A 24,900-nucleotide genomic window follows, 5' to 3' on the forward strand; every position below is an offset into this window, starting at 1 on the left:
ATATATATATATATATATATATATATATTAGAGTTCTATAAGGACTATACTATGTAATACCTAATTAAGTAGATATATATATATATATATATACACACACAATTAATACAATGACAAGAAGCTTTCTGGACAACAGAGAAACTTTCCATGGCGGCGATCACAGATTTAGGAAATCTGACGATTATTGCGGACTCTTTCTACATACCAAAGAAAAAGGAGGGATTCCCCTCCGCCGGAGAGGACGCCCACTTTTTCTCCCAGTCGGCGCAGGTGATCGGAGTGGCCGACGGCGTCGGCGGGTGTTCAAAGTCCGGCATCGACTCCGGCGAATACGCGAGAGAGCTGATGAAAAACGCCGAGCACTACGTCAGGGACTGCCGCCCCGCCGACGTTGATCCCAAGAAGGTGCTCGGAAAGGCTTATTCGAACACGGCGGCGAAGGGCTCGTCCACCGCCTGCATTATATCGCTCGCCGGAAACCTACTCACGGCGGCGAACGTCGGCGACAGCGGGTTCATGGTCGTCCGGGGAGGAAAGATCTTTTACAGGTCGCCGGTGCAGCAGTACGGGTTCAACTGGCCTTACCAGTTGAAGAAGGCGGCGAAGAACAGGGGGATGGAGCAGGCGGCGGAGCTGGCGGTGGAGGTGAGGAGCGGCGACGTTGTGATCGCCGGAACCGATGGCTTGTTCGACAATATGTTCGCCGGAGAGATAGAGAGGATTGTGATGGAGTATTGCTTGGGTACTTATGGGAAGCTGCCTCTGTCGGAGATACTCGCTATGGCGGCGCTCGGAAAATCACTCGATAAAACCACCATCAGCCCGTTCGAGTTGGCGGCGCGTAAGGCCCGTAAAAAACATTCCGGCGGGAAATACGATGATATTACGGTTGTTGTTGCGTACGTTGTACCGGCAGATAGTTCGTACGACGAAGGCGACGACGATGATAATTTCATCGTCGAATTGTTGCGTAAGTTCTTTTGTTTGCAAACATAATTTTGTTTATATATTCAATTCAATTCATTTGATTTTGCTCCTAATAATTAATGGTTTGTAGGAGGAATTAATTAGATCAGTTTTGCTTTAATGTATATATATGTTTATTTTATGAATGAAGGGATGTGATAAATGTCGTTCGAGTTCGAGTTTTAATAATATCGACTTCAAACATGATTTTGATCAATTTTTGTTACAAATTTTGCAAAACTCGAAAAACAGAATTTGTAGTATTCTGAGTTAGTTTTCTAATCCAACTTGAATTACCAAAATTGGATGTCGGACGAGAAAGATATACATGAACCAATGGATACTGCCCCACAACTTTGATGTATTGAGCTAGGTATCTAAAATTCAAAATGTGACTCATTCATGCATAACTTTGTCACACGGCATCCAATCTAGCGAATTTAAGTTGGATTAGAAAGCTAACCCAAGGGACTACAGTTTTCGTGTTTCGAATTTTGCGAAAAACAAAATAGAAATATATCAAAATCATGTTCGAAGTCAAAATGACATTAGTAAAATTGAAACGACATTTAATATTTCAGATGAATTAATCATAAAGTTATAATTCATAATTGTATATATACGCGATGAATGTGTGGAGGGTACTCGAAAAATGTGTACTCAAACCGTGCACCCGCACCCACCCCGTTTGTTGGTGAGCGGGTAAAATTCGTAATCGGGCGGGGTGGAGTTGTCATCCCTACATTCGTTTGATAAGGAATCGAAACAAAATGACTTGATGTTATTATACGAACATAATATTTTTTTTATATTGCTAATTGAACAACACTTGTAAGTACTTAGTCGAGAATTTTGAACAACTGACCATGAACTGGATATATTGATTTTTGTGAAATTAAAAACCAACGTAAATTAGTTTTTGATAGGTTTTTTGTTTCAATCCGTTCGATTTCAATTATGTTTCGGTTCAAGAATAACTATACATCCAATTTACACAAACAAAAAAATCAAATTATCATTACTTTTACAAACTAAATAAAATGAAGTAAATTATACGAACATAATACCTTGTATCTTGTTTGAATGGTTGATTTGGTGGATTTAGGGCTACATTTGGGTATATAAAGTTTAATGGGCCTTGGGCAAAATTAAATTCCAAAGCCCAATAACAAAGGCCATATATATGTATATTTTATTCAAGAGGAGGCCCAATTATACAGTATGGGTACTTTTGTAATTGCCTATCGTATCATTTATTTATTGTAAAATATTCATTAACTCATTTAAATATCATACAATAATTAACTAGCAATTATCTTATGGTAAGTAGCACTTAGGGGTAATTAAACAAAATAATTAATATTTAATGGTATTTAGGTCGTCTACCGACCAACTCCCCCATGTGCATTGACGCGGATTTACATGGACTTAATTCATTGTACGGTCCCACCACAACCAATCGTTAATCATTTTCCCAACTTTGGACCGTTAGATCAACTCACCACGTCTATTGGCCGTCCGATTCCCATCCATATAACGACAATCACGGGAATTTTAAACATGCCATGAGTGGTGGGACCCACTACCGGGCCAGGACTGTAATTACAATGACCTTTACGTGTCCATGCTTATCTTTTTCTTACCACCGGCTTCCCACCGGCTATGCCCGGTAATCCGGTCATTCCACCTACCTCATTATTGACGTACAATTTCCAATACGATATGTACAACTCTCCTAAAGTCTTTACGCCCCCGACCAGAGAGGGTGTGTTTGGGGGGTTTTGCCAAAATTTTTTAGCTTTAGCTTAGAAATAAACTGAAAATGTAATTGTTATTTAGCAACTAAAAATAAACCAAAAATAACTAAGGTAAATTAGGGTAACCTTGAGGTAATGAGGTAATGTTAAATTACGAAAAACTCCCTCTTGATTGGATTATTATAATAACCCCTCAACTGTGGATCTTCTTACTCGTGCACCCTTACGCTATCAAATTTAGTGGAATCTTCTACATTACATGGAATATTCTCAAGTTTGTACCCGTTTTATCCCATTTGAACTCCAAATTTTAAAGCAAGATGATCATAAGAAGTGTTTTTTGGCTTGTATATACTAGATTGTGGTGCATCATAAACTGCATTCTTGCACAAACGACTACAAACTAGAGAACATTTCACGAAATCTAGAAGTTTATATTAAATTTGACACAATAATAGTGGAGGTATAAGAAGATTCATAATTGTGGGGTGTTTATAATTACCAAACATGAGGGGTTTTCGTAATAGACCTTAACACTGGGTGGCTTTAATTTATCCAAATAATTATAAAAAATAGAGTTAATAAAAGAGAAAATTGTTAGAAATTAGCCACAATTATAACTCAATTCACAAAATTTTAAATAATACAAATAAATTAGAACATAAATAAATTAACAATAGCAAGAAAAAAATTAAAGAATTAAGTTATGATTACTTATCGACAAAAAAAGATAAAGAGAATCTACAAAGAAATGCTAAAATATAGTAAAAGGAATTTCGTATTAAAGTTGGACCCCCAAACAAGCCGTTATACATTCTTAAGACACACTCTTCTAGAAAGTCAATCAGTGTGCAGGTTCGGTCAATTAATCACAGCTTAGCTTCGGTCCCAAACCTCTAGGCTCGGATAGCCAGGGCCTATAAATAACTCCATTTCGACGCACAACGAATCATCGTTCGTTACGTGTAAACTCGAAATTGGGCTAGAAGAAAAAAAGTTAAAGTTTTTTTTACCAGCAAGGTACTGTTCGTGGACTTTGCTTCAGCATTAATTCTGATTTTTTGAGTTTCGATTAGATTTTGCAAAAAAAATTGAATTAATTGATGCGGTTTAGGGTTTGAGTAGGTAGATCTGGAAATCATTTATTCAGAGGGTTGAAACTGTATATTTTTTGGGTCGGATTATCGATAAATTTCAGTTTTTTTTGGGTGATCTGTGGTTAATCGGTCTTCGATTTATCTTCTGATTAAAAAATTGGTTTAATTTGCTCTTCGTTTCAGAGTTGGATGATTGAAATCTGAAAGGGCTTTCTATTGATAAATTTCAGTTTTTTTAGTGATCTGTGGTTAATCGGCCCTCGATTAATCTTCTGATTGAAAATTTGGTTTAATTTGCTCTTTGTTTCAGATTTGGATGATTAATTTTGTTTTTTTGCGTTTTCAGTTGATTTTGATCCGAACAGCAATCCGATCATGGCACTAGTATCTGGTGTGAGGTCATCGTCGCTCAATCCAAACGCGCCGCTGTTCATTCCGGCCGCCGTCAGACAAGTGGAGGATTTCTCGCCGGAGTGGTGGGACCTAGTGACTACCTCCACCTGGTTCCGAGACTACTGGCTGAGCCACAACCAGGGAGAAGATATTTTCGGCGAAGAGGACGACAGCGTCGTCGGGTTGTTGCCCGATAACATCGATCTCGATGTTGATGAGGATATCTTGAACATGGAGGCGCAATTCGAGGAGTTTCTTCAGTCGGCTGAGTACGATTACGGGCGTAAGGCGGTCGGTGGAGTGATGGAAAATGGTATAATTTCTAAAATCGCCCGATTTACAATTCAATTGTAGCTGTTTGAATCGGTTTTTTAGGGAATTGGGGATGAGATTTCTTGTTATCGAATTTTATTTTCGTGTACATATTGTTTTCGGGTTTCGACATTAACGATCGTGTTTAAATTTGTGTTCAGGTTTCGGTAAGAATGGAGATGCGCTAGTGAAGACTCTGAGCATGCCGAAGCAGAGAGGGGTCAATTCTCCGATGAAGTATTGGGAGAAGCCGGCGAAGCACGTTAGCCCAAAGTACAGCCCCCGTTCGATTCAGCAACCCCGTTGAAAGGGTTTAGTGGTTAGGGTTCTTGATTAGTAAGTTGTGTTTGTTGTGTAATTTTCTGTATAGGGCAAGGTTTGTAATGTAATGTAAACTGTTTGTAATTTAAGCCTTGTTCATAATAGTCTGACGTCCCTTTTGTTTAGTTTTTTAACATGAAAAAAAGAAAATGTAAAAGAGATATTTGTAGAAGTTGTTATTGGAAAATGAAAAAAATAGTTCATTTTTAGTTGAATTTGTTCATGATTATTTGGATTTAAATGTGGTTCTTGATCATGTTCATTAGTCAAGTTTGGTGTATTTGCAGTGCCACAAAACCAATCATTCAATCTGAAGAAGGGATGAAACTATTTGAACTTAATCAAATGATCAAGAATAATCACAATTTGGTTATAGATTCTGAAAAAATTTATGGTCCCGAATTCGTTTAATACAGAGGTGTTATAACTTATATTAAAACAGTATTACAAGAATACAAAGAGAAGAAGTACAAGAACTTCTTTAAAAACTATATACTAAAAAATCTAGATTACAAAGAATGTACTCATGAGGAGTACGTACAACATATTCTAGAAACACACTAAAACTCATGTATTCTTATCAGCTCTCGATTTTTGTTTCTAGGAATCCTCAACTTTCCTTAAGTCTTGAAGTCGGTATTTATAGACATTCCAAGCTTCCACTCCCCAACCCATGATCTGCAAGAAAACCGACTACAAGAGCACTCAAGAACATGGGTTAGTGGGTTAGGTTAGTAGTTAAAATAATATCTACAATTTAACCCACTAAGCACTACTTAGCCCACTAAGTATTACACTTAGTCCACTAAGTATTATACTTAGTCCACAAAGCACTATACTTAATCATAACTAAAATTTAGTTTGAAAGTAAGAGAGTTAAAAACACATTGTGGAAATCCACGTGTTTCAGTTTCATTAGATTAAACGGAGAGATAGAGAGCTACCATTAGTTATAGGATAAGTTCTCGTCACCGCTGAGGTAAAGTTAAATCACGAAAAATTCGTTCTTGTTTGGGTAATCACAATCACCATTGAACTATGATGTACACTCTTATTGTGTCAAATTCAATATAATCTTCTAGATTCCATGGATTATTAGCTTGTACTCGTTTTGTGCAAAAATACAGTTTTCTGATGCACTATAATCTTATATTTACAAACCAATGAACACATCTTATGAATTATGATCATCTTGTTTCAAAATGTGGAGCTCGAATGGGGTAAACGAATACAAACTGCAGAATATTTCACATAATTTAGAAGATTTCACTAAATTTAACACCGTCAGGATGGACTTGTAAGAAGATCCATAGTTGAGGAGAATAATTAGATCCATAGTTGAGGGTAATAATTGTAATTATAAAAAATCATTGATTTTATTTTCTTAATTTGATCTTGGTAACCATGATTTACCCTTAATTATTACATATATCCATTTAACTTATGGCTGCGGCTATATGCAATACTAAAATCACTTGTGCAAGACCAAATTAAAGAAAAATTCTATTTTATTAAAATGAAATGACAAATATACCCATAAACTAAATTGACTTTTTGTTCTCATGCAAGACCAAGTACAAATAATGAGGAAAAAACAAAAAAAAAAAAAAAACCAAAACAAAGATGCGTGAATTAAAAAAAAAAACAGCCCCCCTCCTCAAACCCTACCTACACCCACCTTCTCCACCTACGCCCACCTTCTCCGCCGCCCAAGCTCTACCACCGATCGCCGCCGCCCAACCTTAAAGAGGAAAAACAAATTAAATCTGAAACTGGTAAAAATCGACACCAAGGTGTTGAAAAACTGTGCTAGAAATCGACACTTAAGCGTCGAATTTTATAGGCAAAAATCGACATTGACATGTCGAATTTATAGCACAAAATTCGACATTGCCAAATGTCGAATTTTATGCCTAAAAACCGACATCTAAATGTCGATTTTTACCCATAAAATTCGACCTGTACATGTCGAATTCGTTTGCGCGAGATTTTTTTTTGGAAAAACGATATTCTAGCTAAAAAAAAAACCCATAAATGCATACCTTCTTGGGTTCTTCCACCGTAGAATCTTCTATTTTGATGTATTATGACTCCATACTTGTCATCTTTGTAAGATTTGTTGAGTTTTGATGATTTTAAATGCTTAGGTTTTGTGGGTTTATGGAGGAAGGAGAAATGTCTTGTGGGTTTTGGAAGATGGAGAAGATGAGAGTTGGTCTTGTAGTTTTGTGGTCTTGTGATAGAGTTTTTTGTGTTTTGAATTTTTGGTCTTGCATATTTGGAATTTTCTATTTTTTTAACAAGTAAGAGTATTATAGTATTTATACATTGAAAAATTTAATTTGATCTTGCACAAGTGATTTTAATCTTGCATATATATAGCTGTAGCCTTAACTTATTTATTTACAGTGTTCTAAAAATCGGCCGAGGCGGCCGATTAATCGGTCGCCGAGGCGGAGGCGGTCCAAAACCTTTACGATTTTAGTGTAAAGGTTTGAAAAATCGGTTTTTTGCCTGTGAAGCGGTTTGAGGCGGTCTGAGGCGGTCCGAGGCGGTCAAACCTTTAAGGCGGGTCAAACTTTGGTGGCAAAAATCGGTCAAAAATCGTTTTTTTTTTTTTTTTTTTTTTTTTTTTTTTTTTTTTTTATAAATCAAAATAAAAGTTGGGATTTTAATAAAAGAAATGAGTTTATGCTTTATTTTGTTTATGTTAATTATTATTGTTAAAGAACTAATGATGTATGCCAAGAATGTATGTAAATTCAAAAAAAAATGCCTTTTTATTTATATTTTATAAGGATATTTATGTATTATGATCTTATTATTATTAAACTTTTATTATGTTATTAGAATATATACATGATCGAGATATAACTATGTTTAAATATTTTTTATCTATGTTTTGAGTATTTATAAATAATATCTACAAATATATTATATTAAACTTTAAAAATCGATTTATTTCCGATTTATCACCGATTAATCACCGCCGCACCGATTAATCGTGAGTCGGTGCCTGACCGACTCGGACCCGATTACCGATTTTTACAACCTTGTTTATTTATAATATGCACACATGACACAACAACTAACACAGTGACTTTGCCCCCAATCAGAAGTATGGTGGTATAAACAAATTGAATACGAAATGAAAAAAAATAAATAAACACTATTTCTTTCATTTTTTAAATTTGTTAAACTTTTAAATTCATTTTCAAAATTAAGTTATGAAAAATCGTAAATCGAACACCAAGTGACCGTCCGCAATACCATTTAACTCGAGTTTATGATTAGCGTGACACGATTAACCTAGTGTAGTTTATATTTATCTTGTTATTTTTATTTTTTTCACAAATTATTTTTAAAACTCTTCCCATATATAGCAAAAACTTTTGGAAAACTTGACGTCAGCCACCCGCCTTTACCCTTTCCCGCCAATAGAGTTGAAATTTCATTTCCAAAAACAAGAGCCCCGCCTACCTATATATAACCTCACTCCAATTTCGATTCCTCCATTTTTCTCCACCTTGATATGGCGCCGAGGAAGAGAAGAGCGTCTGCGCCTCCTTCATCGTCTCCCATCTCCGTCGGTAGATAAAAATTGTTTAGATTCATCAGCCGATCGAGTCGAAATTTTGATTTCCCCTCTTTTCTGTGATTTTGATTTATGTTTTGATTTCGCAGGAAATTGTGAAGTCGTAGTGGAAGCCAGGAATTTCACATCCGAATCGGATCGGGGCGGCGTACAAATATCTCTATCGAAAACTGCCAAAGTCCGAATTTCAGGTAGTCGATTTCGCTCGGTTCGGGTTTTGATTATGGTTGTTTATTTTCGTTTTGTTTTGATGATATGTTAAAATTTTATGCCAGTGGTGGAAAATGTGAACGAACATGACGATTTTGGGGATCGAGCTCCAGAGAAATGTGGTATTTATTCTAATTCCATTTAGGGTTCCTTCAATTTTTGGTTTGGATTAGTTCAGTTTAGGTTTTTATTTAAGGTATTATTTGGTTGGGTGTGATGACTATGATTCATTAGGGTTTATTGTTATTATTAGGTAATGGCTATTTTGTGCTTGCTAATCCGAAAGATACAGCTGCCGAAACCAAGTCACTCCTTCAGGTATTTCACTAAGAATCTATGATATACGTGTATCTAAATGTTGCCGACTTTATGCTAGTTCCCGAGTCCACAATTTATTTCAATTGAACTGACGGTGACTAATTTCTTGTCTATTCGACTTTGATTTTGTGATTGCTGCATTGATAAGTGAATGGTAAATTCAAGAGGATTACAAGTATTGTATTTGTGGTCACGGGTGTTTAAGTGTCAACTGTCAATAGTATACTTACGATGTCTTCTATTTCTCACTTGTGAAACGATGACTGTAATTGGGGTTAGGATCTACTGGCTGCGAGTCACATTGTAATTCTTGGAACTTGCATGACTCAGCATCACAGAACTCTATTTGTGAACTTTAAATCGATTCTGTTAAATCGACATTTATCACAAAACTATGAAAAAACCTCTGCATGTCAGTGTATATGAGAAACAGTGTACTTTTATGCCTCGTATGATTTGACAAAATCCTCTGCTTAGGAATATGTTTAATGGAAAATGAACTCATATAATCTAGAAATATTCCGGAACGTTATTGCAGGAAGTATTAACTCTGTACACGAAAGAGCTACCTGCTATGAATTATGCTGCTAATACTGGAAAGCAGTCAATGTTCCTTCAAAGATGTGTAACAAATGGGTAAATACACTTAAACACTCCTTTTCGTTTCCTGGGCTAAGCTTGCATCCTATAACATTAAGTGCCTTTTATCATAAATATGCCATAGTTAGTCGAACTTTTTGTTTAACTTTATTGTATTAGAAATGTTAGTAGAACTAGTTGTAGTCTCCGTTTGATAACAATTAATCTGGTTGCTTTATTTATAGGAAATATTGCACATTACTTCTGAAGTCCAAGGATGATAAAGAACCTGGGAAGGTATGAATATACGATTGTCAGTATACTAATCTGCGGTTCTTGGATTGTATGATGAAATTATTTCACCTTTTTATTCACTCGATGGTTTGTTATAACCTCTCGCTTCTCTACTTTTAGCCTTTAATGCAATTTTGTATTTGTCAGATAGTTCGTTTCTTATCTTCTTACTGTTTGTTCTTTTGCCGTTTCTAATAGGTCATTGCAGCAATTACTTATCAAATAATTCCGGCTGATACACAGTATGCTGAGGTTCCTCTTGCTGCTGTCAGCTCAATCTTCCAATACAAGGTTCTTTTCCTTTTCTTTCGTATTTGTGAGTTTTGCACAATTGATTTTTTTATTTTTTTGGAATTTATTTGTATTTGACGAACTTCAGGGAATTGGCCGCTTGTTATGCTTAGAATTGAGAAAAAGACTGCAGAGTGTAGGTATTCGTACTCTATTTTGTTGGGCAGACAAAGAATCTGAAGGATTTTGGCTCAAACAGGTAAGCTACTCTTCAATTAGGTCCAATTTCATTGGTTGATTCATCCATTCAATTTATGTTTTCTGATGCTTCCATACTTGTATATTGTAATAATCACACATAACAAAAATGCTAATGTTTTTAATAGCGCTTGCGTATTTTTTTTATTTTATCTCAACAAATGCATCACAGTTGACTATTGAGCAGTTGTTACTAACGTAAGAGAAATCGGACTAATAACACTACATAGGCTACTGATTATATACTACATAGGGAATCAAAGCATTATACATATTTTTTGAAATAGTTGAACAATATGCAGGGTTTTACAGTGATTGGTGAAGTAGATAAAAAGGGTAAACCTCGCAGACTCCCAATCAAGGCTGATATTCGAAGAGCATTATGCTTTCCTGGTGGCTCAACTCTGATGGTGTCCAATCTTGTTAAAGATAGCTCATCCGAGTCAACCGAGCTTGTGAGTCTATGTTTACCAACAAAGTCTCTTGAGCTGAATTTTAGTAACCAAGAGCAGAAGCATATAACGGAGATCCATGAACTTTCCATCGAAGATAACCAGATAGTTAAGAGTGGATGTCTTCAGCCAGAAAACTTAGCAACTGAAGAAAAAATAGTTAATGGTAAGTATCTTCAGTTCAGTGTTTGATGCTAAAACATATCTTCAGTTCAATGTTTGATGCTAAAACATACCTTCAGTTCAATGTTTGATGCTAAAACATATTGCTAAAACAAGTTATACTTGTGTATTTTGTTCTTATAGGTTGCCAAGAATTAGCTCTTTTGCCAGTCACTAATGCTTCTGGAGTAAGAGAGGGCGGAAATGAAGACGGCGAAGCTAATTGCTCGTGTTCAGTTAAAGGGTCTAACAAAAGGAATTGGGTAGCCTCGTGCACCTCGTTGAAGTCAAAAAAAGTGAAGGGCACTCACTCGACCGAGTGTCAATTGGATTCTCACTGTCCTGTTTGGACTAGCAACGAGAGATTTGTTGCTAATTGCCTTGATCAGAACTGCTTGCTAATTACTGGAAATGAAAACTCTGGGAGTCATAGCATGCACGAATTAAACAAAGTATGCAGAGAAGGGAATATCGTAAATGAAAACCATGGCTGCACAGAAATCATATCTACAGCAAAATGCAATAGAATTATGCTGATGAACATTGTTGATGGTGATAAGAAATTACGCCTTACCAAGGTATTATACGAACGTAGAAAATAAGATACGATTTCAAAGCAACTGTTGGTATTCAGCATCATTATCTAAGTTCATTTCCTACTTATGGTGATTGAATTATGAAATTAAAAGCAACTATAGTAACACCTTCGCAATTTGCTTTGGTAATTTTCTTTTAAATGTAATGATAATTCTGCTGGTACAGATAATCGAAGATCTAGGTGGAGTGGTTTCTTCTGACGGAAGTGTATGCACACATGTTGTCACAGGGAAAGTCAGGCAGACATTGAATTTCTGCACGGCTCTATGTTCAGGGTCGGTTCTTGATTCTGATAATACTCTCTAAATAAATAAAAAAACGATACAACTTCTGTGTTAATTAGGTTTTTTTTGCTTTGCAGAGCTTGGGTGATTTCGTCTGGATGGTTGAAAGAGAGCTTCAAGAAGGGCAGATTTGTTGGTCAGTCACATTTTCGACTTTTAATATTTACTCGTAAATCGTTAACCTACCGAATTTCAATCTGGTAAACTATTATCTGCAGACGAAATGCCTTTCATCTTGAAAGATGAAGATTACGAAACAAAGTACAGAAGCGAGCTTAAAAGTGCAGTTCTTAGAGCACAAGCAAGTCCCGGAGCATTGCTCAAAGGTCTTGACATATGGCTCGCATCTCATGTACAACCTCCGGCCGATATTCTATCAGCAATTGTCAAATCTGCTGGAGGAAATGTAAGTCAACGAAAAATAGTTCAATAAAAACGAAGTTTCTTCGAAACTGTTCGATGATGTAATTTCGCTGAATAACAAAATATAGGTCATTCGGACAAGGAACGAAATCAAGAACGTGACAAAGACGATATTCGTGGCATGTGAAGAAGATACAGGAGAAGCTCTATTGGCCGTAAAGCTGGGGATTCGGACATTCAGCAGTGAGTGGCTTATGAACTGTACAATGAGGCAAGAACTTGATCTTGAGGCTCCTCAGTTTACCGAATCTCTTTAGGCTTTTAATATGTTACTATAATTTTGCATGGACATATGTATATATATATTATTATTATATGTTTTAGCAACGATATTGTTAATAAAGTAATAATTCCAGTTTAATTCAAATGTAATTTATTTGCAGGATCAATTTTTTTTTTAATTAATTTTTTTTAATTTATTTATTTATTTTTAATTATTTTTCTGAAAAGAATAAAGATATTTTGTGAAATTGTGAACAAAAGAGAGTAGCGGCACGTGCCAAAGACTGGCGCCACTCGCAGGTTTTCAACTCGGACAAACAAACACTAGTAAAATATAAGAGTAGAACTTCCAACAATTCAATTAAGATTTACGAGCGTGTTTTCCGGCGGCGAACATCTATCTGCAAAACCCTTTTATCCTATATACTTAAAAAAAAGAAAAAGAAAATGGCGGCTGATTCTCTTCGGACAGGGTTATTGTTTAATGAAACCCAGTTCAAAAACTGTCGGAACTTCTCAAACAAAAACCCCAGAACACGCGCCGCCGCAAATTTCAGCTCAAGAGCTTCTCAAGAACCCTTAAATGACAGCAAGAACAAGTTCTACAAAGAATTGGGTTTGTTCTCTTCTCCCTTCACACGCTTACTGTGTGCCTGTTGTGTGTAAATTTCATATTTTTCTGTATTTAATATCTTTTTTTCTTTAATAGAATTATTGGGTTAAGTTGCAGTGACCAATATTTGTTGTGATAATTTATTTGTTGAAGATAGATAGATAACTAACTTTCTCTCTCTCTCTCTATATATATAACTTATAAGTGGATAAATTAGTTTCAGTTGTGGATATTATTTGTTATTCTCTGTAGCTTCTGTTGAGGAAGATAATGGGGGGCAAATTTAGCTTGTTTTTGTGAGATAATGGAGGGGGTCATGGCCCCCCATAGTAGGTTTTTGAAAAATGATGGAGGGGGGCATGGCCCCCCAATTAGTCTCCGTCGCGATTTAGTCTATCGAACTAATACAAGACTTGTAATGTTGTTGTGTGCTCGTTTTTTTTTTTTTTTTTGTGATGTAGGTATGTTTTCTCTGCGGAAGAGAATAGAAGATTCCGTTCTTCGTGCGGAGATGCTAACTCCAACAGCTTTGGAACTCGAAGAAGCGAACCACATAAACCAAGAAGAAGTTATTCGCGACTATGACTTGTGGGATGACCTAGGTAAATCGAACGACATCCTTATCAAACTGGCGAACAGTGCTAAGGTGGTCGATACTCTACGCGATCTTAAATATAAGGTAACTTATTTGGAGATGCATGGTTTCTTTTGCTTCACATTTTATTGTGTTCGATTGATATTTTGTTTTTTTATGAAGTTATTTTTTGGGTTTTAATTATGTATGGATGCTGCAGGCAGAGGAAGCGAAACTTATTACAGAGCTTGCGGAGACAGATGCTATTAATTACGAGCTTTTCAAGCAAGCGTATAGTGCTTCTTTAGATGTTAACAAGTTTTTGGATAAGTATGAAATGTCGAAGCTTCTTAAAGAGCCGTACGATATGGAGGGAGCTTACATCACCCTTGAATCGAAATGTTCCGACATTTACTCCGAGGTTTTTTTTCCTTCTCTTTTTCCGGGCTCTTTTGATATTTTGGTGTCGGCTAAATTCATGTGGATTTTCTAGCTACACGATTTCTTTCAACTTAAAAAATCTATATTTTATAGTTTCAACTAATATCATTGAGTAGCTTATTGCATTCAGTACCCCTGTGTTATATCGAATTGCTAAAAAATCTCCGTGTTCTAATATTCGTAAAAAGCCCCCTATAATGGAATCTTTTTAGCCCCCCGCCTCACAAATGGTGAGATTTTAGGGGTAGTTTGCCAAAAAAAGTTGCATTATAGGGTGGTGTTTGCTAATTTTAATAACACGAGCACTTTTTTAACAATTAGAGTAAACACAAGGGTGCTGAATGCAATAAACCCAATTTTTTCTTATTCATGACCACAACATATAATAACTCTCCTAACAAGTCTACTGATTTGTAGTTACCGTATTTCGTTTTTGTCAAGGATAAATGTGAAATTGATTTTAATTTTTTTGATGAAGAGATGGACGGGTCAACTCGCGCAGATGTACATGAAATGGGCCGAAAGACAGGGTCATACGGGTAGGATAGTCGAGAGATGCCCTTCAAATAACGGCGGCCTAAAATCCGCCACCATAGAGTTGGAATTTAAATTTGCTTACGGATACTTATCTGGGGAAAGAGGTGTTCACTCTACTACAAGAATTTCCAAAAATACCCCTGCTCTTTCCGAGGTATGAAATTACTAATTTGACCTTCACAAACATATTAGTATACATTGTTGTAATAATAAGTACTGGATTAAAATTAGGACTTCATGATTATTGGTTCTTGAAATTTTAGGCTACATTGGCATATGTGGACGTAATTCCTCTATTCCTCGAATCATCTCCTGACTTGTCCATTGATGACGTGGATATTCTAGTTTCTTACCCTCCAAATTGCGACAAAAACCCGTCTAGGGCTTCGTCAGCAGTTCAGATTCAGCATATACCGACAGGTTTCCAAGTTCAATCCACAGGTAATAATAAAGCAAAAAAAAAAAGCATCTTCAAACAAATACATTCATTAATTTTAAAATCTTTGTTTTTTTTTTTTACGTGAACAGGGGAAAGGAGTCGATTTGCAAACAAGATAAAGGCGATGAATCGATTAAAGGCAAAACTTCTTGTTGTTATGAGGGATCGAGGATTATCGAGTGTGAAAAGTATTAATAAATGTGATGATAAATGGAGTGGAGTGACTCGTAAGTACGTTTTTCGGCCGACGAAAATGGTGCATGATTTGAAATCTGGTTCACAGTTTCCGGATGTGAATGGAGTATTGAATGGGAAGCTTGACCCTCTTATTGCTGCTCATATCAGTTCTCGACAACCTAGTACTGTCGATTAATTAATCGGCTTTTTAGATTTACTAATTACTGTCATTAAATTAATCTTGCTGGTAATTAATTGTTTTTCTGTTGTATGGGTAGTTTTGTTGTGTGTTGGATTGTTGATGAAATATTTTTTTTGGTGTGCTTTCTTGATTTTGATTTGTGTATTTTATACATTCATGATATCCACAAGGTTCGAATATCTTTTTCTTCTTTCCTATTTCATTTTTGCAACATTATTGATGAATTAATTCTTACACTTTTGTTAATTAGGGTCGAGTGGATTATTGAATCTAGCCCATTAATTCACTCTCCTATGAGGCGGCCTAACACGGTTATTTCTATGCTACAAGAGTCTAAGTACTCTCTAGAATTCCGTAATCTTGACTGTTGGTTCTCTTTACTTTAATCCTCATCGGCCATTCGAGGTATTTAACATTCACCTCTCTTCCAAATCATATATTTTGATCGTACCACCACGTTGAATGCGTTTTGGTATTTTCCCAGGAAATACGAGATCTAGGGATCCGGTAATGGTGATTTGTGCTTGTTGTTGTTGTTATTGTTGTTGTTGTTGTTGTTGTTGTTGTTGTTGTTGTTGTTGTTGTTGTTGTTGTTGTTGTTGTTGTTGTTGTTGTTGAGTCTTCCTCTAACGAGGTGGAGACTCCATCTTCTGCAACCGTATGTGATCAAAATGTTGAATTCAACGTGCCTTCTGTGAACGATAACTTGCATGATTACAAAATTAATGGGTAAATTACAACCACCCATCAAATATGATAAAATAATGAAACCCCCTCCTATTTGGGTAATTACGACAACTCTCTCAACTATAAAATTTCTTACACGTCCTTCCTCTCCTGCGGTTTAAAATTTAGTGGAATCTTCTTGATTATATGGAACATCACTTGTGTACCTATTTTATCCCATTGGAGCTCCAAATTTTGAAACAAGATGATCATAAGATGTGTTTTCTGGCTTATATATCAGATTGTATTGCATCAGAAGCTGTAATTTTTACACAAAACGAGGTAAAACTAGAGCACATTCCACGGAATCTAATTGATTATGTTAAATTTGACACCATAAGGGTGAATGTGTAAGAAGATTCATAGTTGAAGGCTATATGTAATTATCCAAATAAGATGATTTTTTTTCATAATTTGACTATACCTGCTCAGGGTGCGGCTAAATTAATTAACTAACCTTAGATGGAAATGAAATCAAAATTCGAATGAAATTTAATGCAAATTTCAAGATGAAAATATAGGGGATATAAAGAATATACCAAAAAAGAAAAAGAGAAAAATATGATGGAGATTCTGTGTAAAACCCTAATAAAAGCACTTCAACCATGGAACACAAAATTGGCAAGGGCAAAACCGCCATTACAACTCCCACAGCAGCTATTATTTAAATAGCCGTTGCCCAATAACCGCATATTGAGTAGATACTCCGAAACACCGACGACACACACACACACACACACACACTCCGTTCGTGGTGAATCTTATATTCAGTTTCCCCCCCTTTGTGAGAAAGGAATTATGGCGATTCTGAACTAAGGTAAAAATTCCATTCTTTTGCTTCACTGTGCTTTTGTACTGAATTATTTTTTTGATTGCGCTGCGATTGATGAGTGAGTAAGCATTTGTATCATGTTTTGAATTCCGTTTATTGATTGCCACGAATCGATTTGGGGGTTTTCTGATTTTTAGGGTTTATGATTGGATGTTAGAGCTTGAAATTTCATATATGGTTTATATTAGTTATTAATTAACATTATTGTTTATTGCCAAAACTTAGTACATCCTGTCCTGAAATGGGACATGATTCATCAATAGTTGTTCTTGATTTGGGAGAGAGGATTATATCCCCTCTTTATGGGATTGCCTAATTTAATGGAACTTAGATATATGTTCCGAATAGTAGGAATATTATACCTGATGCGAACGGACAAAACCGAAATCATATTTCTTACATGTTAGTCAATGTTACGGTATTATGTATACGTTTTCATTCAGTAAGGATCCATTTTTTCTCATATTTCAGGTAACACGCTTATACTATTTGGAAACTCGATTTACCTATGCTTAAATTTAAAAACCTTTTTCTGAGGCAGCAGTTGGTTGGCCTTTCAGGCTTCTACCGAAGTGAACGCCTATTTCCTTCATGGGCAGCTTCATGCTTGCCTCTTTGCTTCAATGCAGTTGATCTAGCTGGAACCAAAAATCTGCACTCTCACGGGCACAAAGGGCAAAAAGGTAATAAATGCTTTAGTAGATACTTGTATGATTTTTCAGCTTATAGTGAATTTTTCTCAAGCTCTCTCTCTCTCTATGTTTTAGGATTTACAGAAAGGAAGCTTTCATCCCAGGTCCTGGACCCGATGGAGAGAAATACGTTGATTGGAGAAAATACACAAAATGGACATCTTCCATCCACATATGATGCTGCCATGGAAGCACTTTCGTCTCTCATTACTAGCAAAAGACGAGGAGATAGATCTGCAATAAATAGTAAATATAGCAAATTGGACAGGATGATGATGTATATTAAGGTAACACAGTGAAAATATAGCTCGTTCTTTAACTTTCTTGTTATGAAACTGCAACATAATTCATAAACTCACTTTATGGGTTTTACGTCAATCACTTTCTGCATTAGATTTGGACAATTCTGTCATTTATTTATGCTTACCAGCATTAATTTTCAAGAAATGTGTTACTTGATTATTAACTTATAGCCTGTCTCTTGTGGCTTCAAACTTGGGTCCCACGAAGCTTTACAAGCATTTAAATGCTTGACAAGCAACTTTTACTCTGTTCCCCTAGTTGAATCTTATTTTTAAACTATTTTATTTGTTTATTGTATTTAATGCTGATGCATTAATGTGATTTTCAGTTGATGATTATTTTTGTTACACACACATTCATGGAATTGCGTGTAAGTAACAAATAAATGCATATTCTCTTGGCAGATTTTGGATTTGGAGGAACCGGTAGAAGGACTTAAGATTATTCACGTTGCAGGAACTAAAGGAAAGGTATTGATGTTATTATGGAATTTTCTATTTCTCTTTTCTTAGACACACTTCTCTCTTCAAGTTGTACTAAATTTTCATATTTCAGGGTTCGACGTGCACATTTTGTGAGGCAATTCTGAGAGAGTGTGGATTCAAAACTGGACTTTTTACTTCTCCGCACTTAATTGATGTGAGAGAAAGATTTCGTCTAGACGGGTTAGCATTTCAAATTTAACTAAATTTTTCTAGTTTTTTTTTACAAATTTTTATATCATATGGCTATATTTTCTCATATTATACCGACCTTTATTATTGAAAGGCTATTTTGCATAAATACCCCTCTTGTTGGCAAGAGTTACATGTTTGACCCTGAACCATATTATGCAAATGCCGACCCATTTCCACTTTTTATGTACATTGTAGCTTGCATAACATTAGCAACAATTGTGCAGTGAATAATACACAAAGATATGGGCATAATAATTGAGACAGTGCTACTGAACACAACATCTACTAGATTGATATGCAATAAATGAGATGTTGAATTTGCTTTTATAGAAACTACTGCCTTGGACCGTAAAATATTTTTATGACATGCAAATAAAAAAATTATGAAGCTCATATTGTAGCTCACTTTTCTGAAGGTCAACTCTTTTGTGTAATATTCTTCTTTGATAATATAGATATTTGTATATAGCTTGAGATCGTTATTCGTTGCGTTTCATGTTCTGTTCTCTCTGACTCGTAGGTCGGATATATCCGAAGAAAAATTTCTACATTATTTTTGGGAATGTTGGAGTCAGCTCAAGGTATAGTGATATACTAGTTTAATGCTCTGGTTTGTTTTTGATCTTCCATGTTTGAACTCCTACGTGCCCCAGTAAAAAATAATTTGGGTTCTATTTTTATTATTTGTTAACTATTTAGTCCTTATTAAAAATTCTTTTTAAAGCAGGAGAATGTCAGAGATGATTTGCCTATGCCTCCACTTTTCCAGTTCCTTACTGTGTTGGCCTTCAAAATTTTTGCAAGTGAAAAGGTACCGTATTGATGTCTTTTAGCACTCTCTTTCTCTCTCTGTTTCTGTCTCTCTCTCTCTCTCTCTCTCTCTCTCTCTCTCACACACACACACACACACACACACACACACACACACACACACACACACACACACACACACACACACACACACACACACACACACACACACACACACACACTACCTATTGTTGCTTTCATTCGACAAGGTTATATGGACTATATTTCAAAAACATGGATGAGGTTCATATGTCATATATATTTATATATATATATATATATATATATATATATATATATATATATATATATATATATATATATATATATATAACTTACCTAATTATATAATCTGACATGGCCTTACACCCTTTTTTTTTAGATGTGAAATTCATCATACCTATTTTAGCTGAAATGTTGCCGTAATTTGGGATTAGCTTTTGAAGCCAATTTGTATTATATTATACAATGCAGTACTCAAACATTTTGGTTAATTTTTACAATTCTTGTAACCGACTGTTTTTTCTGCAGGTAGACGTTGCTATAATTGAAGTTGGTCTTGGAGGGACAAGGGATTCAACGAATGTGGTAATATTTCTATCTGTGCTCTCTTTAATGTTGTCTTAACACAAGTTCACAGACTTTAATTTTGTTAATTAAATACTTAATTTTTTGAGCAGATCAAGGATCCGGTTGTCTGTGGCGTTAGTCCACTGGGCATGGATCATATGGAAACATTGGGTGCGTTCTTGATTTGAACTATTTTCAATCTTTTTTGCATATCTATAGAATATTTATATAACAGTTAATTAATGTATCCTCCTTAATACGCAGGAGACACACTTGAGCAGATCGCGTCTCATAAAGCTGGAATCTTTAAGGTACAAGCCCCTTCAATGTGAAAACAAAGACAGTGTTGTTACAACTTTGTCAAAGATTATTTATTGCCTAGTTCTTTTTTACATTTCGATTGGCAGTTTCGGTTTTGAAGTATTTTCTGAAATGGGTTGATGTCTTCTCTGCTCCTAAAGCATCGAGTCCCTGCTTTTACGGTACCCCAACTATCTGAAGCAATGGATGTTCTTAAGGAAAGGGCCAGGGATATATCGGTAATTTCTTTTTCATTGCAATATGATTTCAGGGTTATCAAATGATTAAATTTAGACATAAAAAATGTTATTTCCTGCAGGTCCCTTTGGAAGTTGTTGCGCCTCTCAATCGTAGTAAATTGAAGGGGAAGGAACTAAGCTTGTCCGGTGAACACCAGTTTACGAACGCTGGTTTGGCTGTTGCCCTTTGTAAAAGTTGGCTCCGGCGCACGGGAAATTGGGAAAAACTTTTTCAACATGTCAGTTAAACTTTATTTTATTGCTTTCCCAATTAAAATTGTTCTTTTAAAAAAATGAAATTTATTTTGTTGAATGTGGAAAACGATAATAAGGACTAAGGAGAAACCATTTTGAAAATTAATTATGGACAATAGGTGAAGTGCATGTCATTTTGAATTCTATTCATAGTTCAGGGAAGCTTTTTCATCGGTCATATTTTTTTTTGAGTTTATTGCATTTAGTACCCCATGTGTTATATCAAATTGCTAAAAGGGTCCTTGTGCTATTAATATTAGCAAAAATTCCCATATAATGCATTTATTTTACCATACAACGCTCGAAATGGTGTGAGGTTTTAGGTAATATTTTGGTATGAAAGTTGCATTATATATTTCAAATTTACTTATTTATTTGTTTACTTTTGTGGCCCTTCAAATTAAACTTGTAAAATACTTGACTGGATATTTGATCAGGCTGACCTGGAAGATAATTTGCCCGATGCATTTTTGAGGGGTCTTTCAACAGCACGTCTTTCCGGAAGGGCAGAGATTGTTCTAGACCCTTCTACAGAATCTTCTGATGCGGCTGAAGGCAGAGAAAATACTAAAGGGGATTTGGTCTATTATTTGGATGGGGCCCACAGTCCTGAAAGCATGGAAGCCTGTGCCAGGTGGTTTGCTAGCGCTGTGAAAGAAGAGGGCCCACGCAAATCTGTTCATCATGTTTCGAGTAATGGCCATATCGAACAAGGAGAGAATAAAAAGGTCACCAAGAATGTAAGAATTTCTAATGAATCCTTTATACATTGTAAGAAAAAATGGTCAACTCTTATCTGGTGTTGTAATAATGTTGCAGATTCTCTTGTTCAACTGTATGGATGTGAGAGACCCTCAAACTCTTCTTCCGACACTTGTCGATACATGCGCTTTATCGGGTAAATTTTGGTTTCAATATATTACTATTTATCTAATTAAATATATGGAGAATATAGATGGCAATTATATTATTAATTTTTTTTAGGTACTTATTTTGCGAAAGCTATATTTGTTCCGAGTCTCTCGACTTATAGCAAAGTCACTTCTGCTACTTCGGCCATCCCTTTAGAAATCCCTTCAAAGGATTTAACTTGGCAGTTTAATCTTCAGAGAGTCTGGGAGAAGATCATTAATGGAAAAGGTAATAAAATTGAATTTGAATTTAATTGCACAAACTGGAAAATTTTGAGGGTCGAGAACTTTTTTTTTTCTTTTTTCAAACAGATGCACTTTGCGAGAATTCGGATATGAAAATACCGGAGAGTAGTCCACCACAAAGGTTAATTGACGAGGATGTTTCGAATTGTAGTACTTCCGATGGTGAATTTTCTTGCAGTGCTGTGGTTTCTTCTCTGCCGACGACTATCAATTGGTTAAGAGATTACGCTAGAGAGAATCCTTCATTTCGAATCCAGGTATATACATGTACAACCTTATTGTTATTACATTACATATATACCATATTTGCCTGTCTGAAGATTACAAAATGCTACTGACTCTATACACGCTTTTCTTGGATATCAATTTTCGTAAACATTTGAAAGACGGTGTTTTGGTTGGTTAATTTATAGTTGGTTTTTCCGAAAATATAGGTTCTTGTGACGGGGTCATTGCATCTGGTCGGAGATGTATTAAAGCTGCTGCGGAGATGATCTTGCGACATGCACAAAAGCTCACACACCCATGTTGGTGTGTGTAAATGAACGGTAAAGATACATCCAGACTTCACCAGGTGTACTAAAAATTTTACCAACTTTATTAAAGCCAAAAGTCCCATTCAATTGCCATTTCCTAAACCAGTAAAAAAATGACTTCAATTTGCTTAATTTATATAAACGATCTCTTGATTTAATTAAGAATTGTGTATTGCAATTTGCCAATTACGGTTTGTTTAATTTTATCTTGGTTGAATTAATCCTGCAACCAAACAAGGTGCATAGTGAATGGAAGAATTCAAAGTGTAATTCGAATCCATGCATGGGCGGGAATATATAGATGGGCAAGAAACAAAAACTATTTGAACAAATTTATCCTTACAAAATTCCATCATTACTCATCGACCCCACGACCAATCCAACGAGACGTAAAACTTTCCGGCATATATATACTCTACTTCTAAAGCAATACAAAAAAGACCGAAAGCGCAAAAATAAAGATCATGGCTGCATATTTAGGGTCCACGTAATAAAGTCCTTCTCCCGCCCCCGAAAAATTGACTTGCTGACCTCTCACCACCTCCACCGGGAAAACGCAACTACCATCCGACGGGTCCGTGGGGACCACCTCCCCCAACCCCCCGAATTCGCACGCCGTCTCGTTTTGAAACATACTCTGGAAGTACATATTGAACGCGTAGGATATGTTCTTGTCGTAATCCAGGTGGCTGCACGAACCACCCGGCGACAGGCTCGTGCAGTCGGCACGCAGACACGCATCGTCGAACTGAGCCTTCACCTTAAATGAATCCCTCTTGTCCCCATTGAAGACGCACCACCGTTGGGGCATCCGCATGATCCCCTTCGCCCTGGCGGGATAGATGTCCCGCCCTTGCCCCGAAAGGTCTATCTTGAACTTGGGCTCGCCGTTGGATCGGTAAATCCCCCAGTGGCGGGTGAAAGGAAGGGTAAAAGGGTTTTTAGGTTCGTCAGTGAGGCAGTGCACGAAGATTTCGATGGGCTTGCCTGGTCGCATGGGGGTACCTCTTCCGCTCGCCACATGAGGGAGGAGGTACTTGTAGAAACGCTCGGCGGTGGCGGCGTCAGCCCCCGGGTAGCCGTCGGTGGGCCAGCCGACCTGGCCCACCACAATCTCCCGGTCGGGCGCTCCTGCTTTTCGGAGCGCCCAGACGAAACAATCGTACAGGTAGTCGAAGATGTTGGTGTACACGGCCCCGTTTATGTCTTGGATGACGGTCTTGGATTTGTTGTCGGCGAAGGCGAAACTGGAGTCCAACCATGGATGAGCATTTACGTACTCGATGGGGAAGATCTCGGCGACGAAGGGGGCGTTGCTCTGGTTGAGGAGGCTGAGATGCCTCGCCATCTGCTCCTTAATCTCGCTCCGAAATTCGGCATCGGAGGGCCTCGTTACGTTGGTGAGCACACAATCGGGCTGGGGCAATGCGACCTTGATTTGCTCCCCATAGACATCGTGTAGCGCGGTTTGCATTGTCTCCATTAGGTCTACCGCGGCTTCGGCCGAGCTCGTGTTTCCGCCGCTCATTACCGCCGTCTTGAATTCGTGGTTTCCGATAAAAACACGCCTGGCGAATCACGTTCCACACACAAATACATCTGTATGATTCTTTTATACCATTGAAAATATGTTGTCTTAAACAATGCTATGTTACATACCTTATGTTGGTGGTACTGAAAAACGGGTCGATTTTTTGTCCGATCCAATCGTGGGCTTCTTGGGGAGTCTTGATAAAATTGATGAATATGATTTGTACGGTTAGGTTAATCCCGCTTCCGGCGAAAGCCTCTAAAATGTCCGGCTGAGAAGTGTAGATTCTCGCATCTCCGATACCGTTCTGCAACAGCAAATCGACCACCGTCGACGGAATTAATCTCTGTGCACTTTGTCTTCCCCAATTCATACCTATTGACCCTTCTGATCTTATTGCAAACAAGATCACGGCCAATAATGAACAAGCAAAACGGATCATCTTCACACAACCCATATAATATATTATTACTTAATTTATTATATGGGAAAAGTGATCATGAGATGATCATCATATTAATTAATTAGCCTCCTAATTAATTGACATTGTTTCTCAGGAGAGAGAAAAAAATTCTTGTCGGGTTTTGAATGTAATAACTGGGAAATTTATATATAACTGTCGGATTTGTTAGTTGGAGTTGTGTGTGGAGGAAATTAGAGATACCAATGAAGAAAAATAAATAAATAAATAAATAAATAACTTCGTATGTAGTAATTAGAGATACTGCATGAAATCAAACTTGTCGAAACTAACATCACACTTTTGATATGTAATAATTCTGCATGAAATGTTTTATTATTTAATCGATCATATAATA

The 24,900-nt window shown here is 36.5% G+C and overlaps 6 protein-coding genes across 14 annotated transcripts; 5 read left to right on the plus strand and 1 right to left on the minus strand.

Moving 5' to 3' along the window:
* Nucleotides 1–147: 147 nt before the first annotated feature.
* Nucleotides 148–996, plus strand: LOC105949278 (putative protein phosphatase 2C 55). The gene has a single exon (XM_012972564.2). The coding sequence runs from the start codon at nucleotides 148–150 to the stop codon at nucleotides 994–996; it is 849 nt and encodes a 282-aa protein (XP_012828018.2).
* Nucleotides 997–3,534: 2,538 nt separating this feature from the next.
* LOC105949395 (protein EARLY RESPONSIVE TO DEHYDRATION 15) lies at nucleotides 3,535–5,055 on the plus strand. Its single transcript, XM_012972697.2, has 3 exons — nucleotides 3,535–3,743; nucleotides 4,167–4,526; nucleotides 4,687–5,055. Exons 2-3 carry the CDS (start codon nucleotides 4,196–4,198, stop codon nucleotides 4,830–4,832), a joined length of 477 nt encoding a protein of 158 aa, XP_012828151.1. The 5' UTR covers nucleotides 3,535–3,743; nucleotides 4,167–4,195; the 3' UTR covers nucleotides 4,833–5,055.
* Nucleotides 5,056–8,308: 3,253 nt separating this feature from the next.
* On the plus strand, nucleotides 8,309–12,662 carry LOC105949374 (N-acetyltransferase). Of its 2 annotated transcripts, none has more exons than XM_012972674.2 (14): nucleotides 8,309–8,436; nucleotides 8,531–8,632; nucleotides 8,717–8,773; nucleotides 8,905–8,969; nucleotides 9,508–9,605; nucleotides 9,794–9,845; nucleotides 10,041–10,133; nucleotides 10,222–10,332; nucleotides 10,634–10,949; nucleotides 11,090–11,523; nucleotides 11,708–11,817; nucleotides 11,904–11,962; nucleotides 12,045–12,232; nucleotides 12,318–12,662. In XM_012972674.2, exons 1-14 carry the CDS (start codon nucleotides 8,379–8,381, stop codon nucleotides 12,504–12,506), a joined length of 1,932 nt encoding a protein of 643 aa, XP_012828128.1. In that variant the 5' UTR covers nucleotides 8,309–8,378; the 3' UTR covers nucleotides 12,507–12,662. The 2 variants fall into 2 exon arrangements, with proteins under 2 accessions (XP_012828128.1, XP_088680534.1); XM_088824408.1 differs by having other exon boundaries at nucleotides 8,362–8,432.
* Nucleotides 12,663–12,743: 81 nt separating this feature from the next.
* Nucleotides 12,744–15,633, plus strand: PRFB3 (peptide chain release factor). The gene is made up of 6 exons (XM_012972675.2): nucleotides 12,744–13,087; nucleotides 13,546–13,763; nucleotides 13,879–14,079; nucleotides 14,578–14,790; nucleotides 14,900–15,077; nucleotides 15,165–15,633. The coding sequence occupies exons 1-6, from the start codon at nucleotides 12,919–12,921 to the stop codon at nucleotides 15,446–15,448; spliced, it is 1,263 nt and encodes a 420-aa protein (XP_012828129.1). The 5' UTR covers nucleotides 12,744–12,918; the 3' UTR covers nucleotides 15,449–15,633.
* Nucleotides 15,634–16,600: 967 nt separating this feature from the next.
* On the plus strand, nucleotides 16,601–22,737 carry DFC (DHFS-FPGS homolog C). 8 transcript variants are annotated; one of them, XM_088824393.1, is made up of 17 exons: nucleotides 16,601–16,997; nucleotides 17,573–17,695; nucleotides 17,780–17,991; nucleotides 18,412–18,477; nucleotides 18,563–18,672; nucleotides 19,205–19,265; nucleotides 19,412–19,495; nucleotides 20,026–20,082; nucleotides 20,175–20,235; nucleotides 20,329–20,375; nucleotides 20,526–20,603; nucleotides 20,684–20,842; nucleotides 21,296–21,598; nucleotides 21,678–21,756; nucleotides 21,843–21,998; nucleotides 22,082–22,272; nucleotides 22,450–22,737. In XM_088824393.1, the coding sequence occupies exons 3-17, from the start codon at nucleotides 17,821–17,823 to the stop codon at nucleotides 22,507–22,509; spliced, it is 1,683 nt and encodes a 560-aa protein (XP_088680519.1). In that variant the 5' UTR covers nucleotides 16,601–16,997; nucleotides 17,573–17,695; nucleotides 17,780–17,820; the 3' UTR covers nucleotides 22,510–22,737. The 8 variants fall into 8 exon arrangements, with proteins under 8 accessions (XP_088680519.1, XP_088680516.1, XP_088680515.1 ...); XM_088824390.1 differs by having other exon boundaries at nucleotides 16,707–16,997; nucleotides 19,409–19,495; XM_088824389.1 differs by having other exon boundaries at nucleotides 16,716–16,997; nucleotides 17,484–17,695.
* Nucleotides 22,738–22,853: 116 nt separating this feature from the next.
* Nucleotides 22,854–24,692, minus strand: LOC148767762 (glucan endo-1,3-beta-glucosidase 8-like). Its single transcript, XM_088824397.1, has 2 exons — nucleotides 24,211–24,692; nucleotides 22,854–24,119 (listed from the first exon to the last, which is right to left on the minus strand). The coding sequence occupies exons 1-2, from the start codon at nucleotides 24,537–24,539 to the stop codon at nucleotides 22,973–22,975; spliced, it is 1,476 nt and encodes a 491-aa protein (XP_088680523.1). The 5' UTR covers nucleotides 24,540–24,692; the 3' UTR covers nucleotides 22,854–22,972.
* Nucleotides 24,693–24,900: the final 208 nt, after the last annotated feature.

The sequence above is a fragment of the Erythranthe guttata genome, chromosome 10 (assembly GCF_056151865.1).
Source record: "Erythranthe guttata isolate IM_541 chromosome 10, IM_541, whole genome shotgun sequence".
NCBI classification, from domain to species: domain Eukaryota; kingdom Viridiplantae; phylum Streptophyta; class Magnoliopsida; order Lamiales; family Phrymaceae; genus Erythranthe; species Erythranthe guttata.